The sequence below is a fragment of the Xiphias gladius genome, chromosome 8 (genome assembly GCF_016859285.1).
Source record: "Xiphias gladius isolate SHS-SW01 ecotype Sanya breed wild chromosome 8, ASM1685928v1, whole genome shotgun sequence".
Taxonomy (NCBI): Eukaryota; Metazoa; Chordata; class Actinopteri; order Istiophoriformes; family Xiphiidae; genus Xiphias; species Xiphias gladius.
Window position 1 is genome coordinate 4,732,973 of NC_053407.1, and position 7,500 is coordinate 4,740,472.

The 7,500-nt window shown below is 37.8% G+C and overlaps 1 protein-coding gene across 4 annotated transcripts in view; it reads left to right on the forward strand.

The window, feature by feature from the left end:
• LOC120793282 (BTB/POZ domain-containing protein 10-like) overlaps positions 1 to 7,500 on the forward strand; it is a 27,059-nt gene that overhangs the window by 17,485 nt on the left and 2,074 nt on the right. For all 4 annotated transcript variants that reach the window (XM_040133206.1, XM_040133205.1, XM_040133207.1 and 1 more), the window contains 2 exons: positions 1,741 to 1,938; positions 6,603 to 6,713. In XM_040133206.1, coding sequence (XP_039989140.1) covers positions 1,741 to 1,938; positions 6,603 to 6,713 — 309 coding nt within the window. The remainder of the gene's footprint in view (positions 1 to 1,740; positions 1,939 to 6,602; positions 6,714 to 7,500) is intronic.

Consider the following 7,500-nt stretch of genomic DNA (forward strand, 5'->3'; position numbering starts at 1 on the left):
GTATTGAGAGGATGCGTTTTTTGTTCGTTTTTTATAGTTTTACACATTAGCTTCTGCTTTTTTGTGTCTAATTTAAATCGGTCTCGGTTCTGAATAAATCCACATTACGGCTACTGGTGCAGTGACGGTTAAAAAACGTGCATGTTCATCTCATTAATACTTTAATATTTTATTTAATCATCATCTAATTTCCACATCACTGCTGTGTAATGATATTAATGATAGACCATATTTGTCATAGAACTGATCAGATAATACGGGACCACACATTCAAAAGGATTGCTGTGACACATACACTGACTTGCCAATTTATTCAGTATATAGATGACAACCAATGCGGTATAATACCTCAGGCCTGCAATAAATCCTCCCTTCATGAGGATTATAATGTTCAATTTTTATTGAATCTGTTTGAAAGAGATGGTCATTTTGGAGGCTTTAATTTGTGGTGCTGTTGAACTGTACTGGGCTATACCGAGAGGTGTTCCTAATATCTTGTCCACCCCATTTATATGAATTAAGGTTGACAAAATATTAGGAAGACCTCAAAGTATAACCCTGCACAGAAGACAACAGTGAACTATAGTGGAGGTAAATTGGTCATATTACTCTTTACAGAAAGTCCCTCAAGTCTCAGCCTGTGTATAAACTAACCCCATAAACTTTATGGAAATCATCATAAGGAGAGCAGGACAGACTGCAGCTACATAGTTTCTATTTACCTCCAGAACCTCTCATCGTTAAGGCCACAACAATGGATAAGAATGATAAAACCATTACAATTGTATTGATTGTCTTGTCATTCATGAAGATATCAGAGGTCAGTTGTTGGGTCTGCTGCTCCACTATGAACCTTCCAGACTTCTCAGATCATCTGGAACAGGTCTGCTTACTGTACTCAGAGTCAAAACAAACATGGGGAAGCAGCATTTAGTTTATATGCAATGCATATCTGGAACAAACTCCCAGAAAACTTGGTCTGTTTCAACTCTCAGTTCTTTTAAATCAGGGCTTAAGACTTCTGTTTCCCACTGCATTTTGTTAAGTTAAATCTGGGAGTATTTCTTCATAACTTGTGCTGCACTTTTGCTGCACTGTAACTTTTATGCTCCTGTTATATCTATTTAATTCTATTTTATCTTTAATTTATCTTTATTTAATTTTTACCCTTTTTAGATACTATTTAAATGTTTTTTTCAAATTGTCTTTTTATAATGACAATATATATTTCTGTTCTTAATGCCTTTTTATCTTTTATGTAAATCACTTTGAATTGCCATGATTGTTGAAAGGCGCTGTAAAAATAAACTTTACAGACTTTCGTCTGACTGCTTGGTTGATTCGGTTATCACATTTTTAGCTGACTTTAGGTACACCCACTTATTCCTTACCTTTTTTGTTCTATCTGAATGTCTTTAAACTGATTTGATTACAATGTTAATACTATAGAAAACTAGGATTTATTTTACATATAATCAATATTAGGTTTGCTACTCAGTTATTTATTACTTTTTCAAAAGTAATGTCAATGCAACTAGTGTAGATGAATTTTCAGTTTCAAGTTTGATAAAAGATAGTAGCAATTTATTTGCTGTAGTGGCAACCTTACCCTGTTTCCAAAATAGTATTTAGTCATGCTGGTTGTTAGAGGAAAAGTAGATGAGCACTACATCAGCAAAATATAATTTCCTCCCTCTGTTGTCCTCTCTCTTCACTGATGTCTTCATGGTTTCCCTTCAGGTGCCCTGATGCATGAGCTGTCTAACGACGGGGCCCGGCATCAGTTTGAGTGTTACCTGGAGGAGATGGTGTTGCCACTGATGGTGGCCAGCGCTCAGAGTGGAGAGAGGGAGTGTCACATAGTGGTGCTGACCGATGACGACGTGGTGGACTGGGATGAAGAGTACCCTCCACAGATGGGGGAGGAGTACTCTCAGAGTAAGATACTATCACTGTTTAAATTCTCCAATTAGCCCAATAGGTGACCTGTTTTGGTAGGAGTATGTCGGGCTCATAGCTGGGTCTGAATATTCTGATGGAGGTCATGCTCAAGTTACCAGAAGCAAAGTTAAGACGTTTAGGTTACTGTGGCATGAACAATTCCTGCAGCTGCTGCATTCTTCACACTTTTGCTTTCAGACTAGTTTTTGGCTGGACCTGCAAATGTCCATGACTGAGTGAGTGATAAAGTTACACCATTGGTTTTCAAAATGAATTGGTGTGAAAAGTTTGCTTTACATAATCAGGGGGGCTTTTAAGGGCTGTGTTGAACCAGGATTTGTTAAGTTTTAATGGCTAAATTTTCTCAAAAGCAACAAATGTAGCGATTGTTTGGATTTGAAATAAAGCCAAATCCGTATGTGATTGAAGTGTAAGATTCAGATTTAATTCAAGGGGTTTAACAAAAATATTGCATTAACTGTGTAGGAGCAATTTTTATACATAGTCCCTCATTTTCAGAGGCACAAAAGTAATTGGACAAACCAACATAATTTATAAATAGAAGGATTATTTTTAATACTTGGATGAAAATCATTTGCAGTCAATGAATACCTGAAGTCTGGCACACATGGACATTATCAAATGCTAAGTTTCTTCCCTTGAGATGCTTTGGCCTTTACTGCAGCCGCCTTCAGTTGCTGCTTGTTTGGGGATCTGCCCACAGTTTTGTCTTCAGTAAGTAAAAAGCATGTTCAATTGGGTTAAGGTCAGGTCACTGACACAGAATTCTTACTGCTGCTTCTATCAGCAGTCACATCATCTATAAACACCAGTGACCCAGTACCATTGGCAGCCATACATGCCCATGCCGTAACACTGCCTCCACTATGTTTGACAGATGATGAGGTATGCTTTGGATAATTAGCCGTTCCTTTCCTTCTCCATACTTTTCTCTTCACATCATTATGGCACAAGTTAATCATGGTTTCATCTGTCCAAATAATCTTGTTCCAGAACTGGGCAGGGTTTTTTTTTTTTTTTTTTTTTAGTGGGTTTCTTGCAAAGTCTAATCTGGTTTCTCTGTTCTTAAGTGTTATCAGTGGTTTGAACCTTGTGGTAAACCCTCTGCATTTACAATCATGAATGTATCTCTTGCGCTGTAAAAATAAATAAACTTGCTTTGTATTGCCTAGAAGCTCTTACATTAATAGACTTTCGTCTTCTGTATTGGTTCAGTTATTTTTTAGTGACTTAGGTACACCCACTTATTCCTTACCTTTTTTGTTCTATCTGAATGTCTTTAAACTGATTTGATTACAATGTTAATACTATAGAAAACTAGGATTTATTTTACATATAATCAATATTAGGTTTGCTACTCAGTTATTTATTACTTTTTCAAAAGTAATGTCAATGCAACTAGTGTAGATGAATTTTCAGTTTCAAGTTTGATAAAAGATAGTAGCAATTTATTTGCTGTAGTGGCAACCTTACCCTGTTTCCAAAATAGTATTTAGTCATGCTGGTTGTTAGAGGAAAAGTAGATGAGCACTACATCAGCAAAATATAATTTCCTCCCTCTGTTGTCCTCTCTCTTCACTGATGTCTTCATGGTTTCCCTTCAGGTGCCCTGATGCATGAGCTGTCTAACGACGGGGCCCGGCATCAGTTTGAGTGTTACCTGGAGGAGATGGTGTTGCCACTGATGGTGGCCAGCGCTCAGAGTGGAGAGAGGGAGTGTCACATAGTGGTGCTGACCGATGACGACGTGGTGGACTGGGATGAAGAGTACCTCTCAGAGGATACTACTATCACTGTTTAAATTCTCCAATTAGCCCAATAGGTGACCTGTTTTGCAGGAGTATGTCGGGCTCATAGCTGGGTCTGAATATTCTGATGGAGGTCATCAAGTTACCAGAAGCAAAGTTAAGACGTTTAGGTTACTACTGCATGAACAATTCCTGCAGCTGCATTCTTCACACTTTTGCTTTCAGACTAGTTTTTGGCTGGACCTGCAAATGTCCATGACTGAGTGAGTGATAAAGTTACACCATTGGTTTTCAAAATGAATTGGTGTGAAAAGTTTGCTTTACATAATCAGGGGGGCTTTTAAGGGCTGTGTTGCCAACTTAGCGCATTTGTTGCTAGATTTACCAACCAAACACCCATAATGGCTTTTTTCTCAAAAAAGCACCTAGCAACAAATGTAGCGATTGTTTGGATTTGAAATGATTTGAAATAAAGCCAAATCCGTATGTGATTGAAGTGTAAGATTCAGATTTAATTCAAGGGGTTTAACAAAAATATTGCATTAACTGTGTAGGAGCAATTTTTATACATAGTCCCTCATTTTCAGAGGCACAAAAGTAATTGGACAAACCAACATAATTTATAAATAGAAGGATTATTTTTAATACTTGGATGAAAATCATTTGCAGTCAATGAATACCTGAAGTCTGGCACACATGGACATTATCAAATGCTAAGTTTCTTCCCTTGAGATGCTTTGGCCTTTACTGCAGCCGCCTTCAGTTGCTGCTTGTTTGGGGATCTGCCCACAGTTTTGTCTTCAGTAAGTAAAAAGCATGTTCAATTGGGTTAAGGTCAGGTCACTGACACAGAATTCTTACTGCTGCTTCTATCAGCAGTCACATCATCTATAAACACCAGTGACCCAGTACCATTGGCAGCCATACATGCCCATGCCGTAACACTGCCTCCACTATGTTTGACAGATGATGAGGTATGCTTTGGATAATTAGCCGTTCCTTTCCTTCTCCATACTTTTCTCTTCACATCATTATGGCACAAGTTAATCATGGTTTCATCTGTCCAAATAATCTTGTTCCAGAACTGGGCAGGGTTTTTTTTTTTTTTTTTTTTAGTGGGTTTCTTGCAAAGTCTAATCTGGTTTCTCTGTTCTTAAGTGTTATCAGTGGTTTGAACCTTGTGGTAAACCCTCTGCATTTACAATCATGAATGTATCTCTTGATTGTAGAATCTGACAATGATACGCCGACCTCCTTGAGTGTTCTTGACTTGGCCAGATCCACTTTAGTTGTCGCCCGTGGTCTTCCGGGCCTTTTGTTGTTCCTGAGCTTGCCAGTGCATTCCTTCTTTTTAAGAATGTACCAAATTGTTTTCTTGGCCACTCCTAAAGTTTCTGCCATCTCCTGCTATGTTTTTTTTTTTTTTTTTTTTTCAGCCTAAGGACAGCCTCCTCCATTTACATCGACATACACGTGGAATCAGCTCCAGACCTTTTATCTGCTTAATTTGTAATGAAATGGCGAGGGGAACCGACAAGATCTGGCCATGAGACTGATCAATTGAAAGTTGTCCAATTACTTTTGAGCCTAAGAAAATGAGGGGCTGTGTATAAAAATGGCTGAAATTCTTAAATGATGAATGCAATATTTTTGTCAAACCTCTTGAATTAAAGCTGTAAGTCTACACTTCAATCACATCTTGATGGCTTTGTTTTTAATCTAGCACAGAGGCAAAATTACAAAAATTGTGTCAATGTCCAAATACTTATGGACCTACTACATGTCAACCTACACATCGTTCCCACTTCCTTTTGAAAAAGACAGGAAATGAAAAGCAAAATTATGGAGTTGGAGCACTTTCTTGTTGCTGAAATACATAAGGTCAATAGATTACTTCAAAGCCATATATAAGAACAAATTTTAGGTTGTGGAAAATCCTATTTGACACTTGCTATGTCTTTGTAGCAAGCACTTTAATTCATTATGAAAGCCCGTCCAATGGACTATTGGACCACTTACCTTCTGGGAAAGAGCTGCAGATCATCCATTCATTAGCTATAGGGCAGGGAGGCTAGAGCCAATCATAGCTGACATTTGATGAGAGGCAGGGTACACCCTGGATAGGTTTCCATATAAGCAGAAACAACCATTCAAACCTGCAGGCAATTTAGAATCACCAGTTAACCTAACATGCATGTCTTTGGACTGTGGGAGGAAGCTGAAGTAACCCGGAGTAAACCCGTGCAGGCACGTGGAAAACATGCACTCAACACAAAATGTCCCCCGACTGAACCAGGGTTTAAACCCAGAACCACCTCGCTGTGAGGCGTCAGTGCTTACCGCCCCCGTGCCGCCAAGCTGCAGATCATCTGGACCAGATCAATTAACAACTAACTAATGTTTACAACAGCAGAATTACAAAACTGCTGCATTACTGTATAAATGCTTTATTGACAACATTTATAATTGCACACTTAATACGATAGTTAACGTAAAAAAAAAAAATTCAAAAAAAAAAAAGTTCTTTATTACTGTTTTTAAGATTTGTAACTGCAGAATTGATGGCTCATTGGAAAATTTGATTATTACGCCAAACCTGGCAACCCAAAAGTTGTTCTTATTAATGGACTGCACTTTATGTATAAAGAAGTAGTAAATGATCTATTAATATTTATATAAGCCATAGGGTACAACTTATAAACACCTTTTATAAAGGGTATCTTATTAGAAAGTGTTATCAAACCTTTCAGCAACTGAGAAAGCATCCACAGTAAATGGGACAGAAGTATTAAAAAAAATAGAAGTTTACACAATTTTAAGACATACGAGGAGAGCTGAGCAATCTTGTGTTGCTGTTGTGGATTCATGTTTTGAATGTCTCCTCTCCAACAGTCATCTACAGCACCAAATTGTACCGATTCTTCAAGTACATAGAGAACAGGGATGTGGCCAAGTCTGTGCTGAAGGACAGAGGACTGAAAAAGATCCGTCTGGGAATAGAAGGTACAGAGCCAGTGTTTTCTTCTTTTATGTAGTCTCAAAAAACAGTGTTTCTAGTCATAATAATGTACGTAATGGTTACTGAGGCCTCTCAGTAGAGTTTTATTGCTGTGTCTGCTTCAGATATTTCACGAATTGACACATTCATTTCTATAGATCTTTGTCCTTAGTTGTTAATTTCCACAGTAGTCCAACTGTCGTGAAAACACTGTTAGCCTCCAGAACCTTTCTGTGTTGAAAAACGACAAACCTAGAGAAAGAACATTTTTAGTCATGGACCCAGTTTCACATTTTAAGGAAAATTCTAGAACTTTTCCTTGGGGTCACAGTGGCAAACCTTTCCCAAACCCTTAAATATGATTTGGCATGCCATTGCCCTGTAAACATATTAATGGCTGAAGCTGAGGCAAGAGTTTCCACAACAACCTTAATAAAATGCTCTCTAAATGTTTTTTGTGATATATTTTTAAATGAAATCTCAAATCCAAGCATTAGCTTAATGCTACTTAAAGAAATAGTTTGACACTTTGCAGGGGGTTTGTTCTAGACTTTAATATAGTCAAGACCCATGACTTCCTGGAGTCTTCGGCAGTTGTCTGGCAACTGCGTCCTGGTAACAAAATATTCTAAACCATAAAATAATTTTCTTTTCTATGCTTTGGTTTTTCTACAGATTAACAAATGAGATATTACATGTTAATTAGTGATCTTAAGACGTGCTAGTAGCCAGATTTTATCTTTGGACAGAGCCAGGCTAGCTGTTACCCCTTGTTTCCAGTCTTTATGCTAA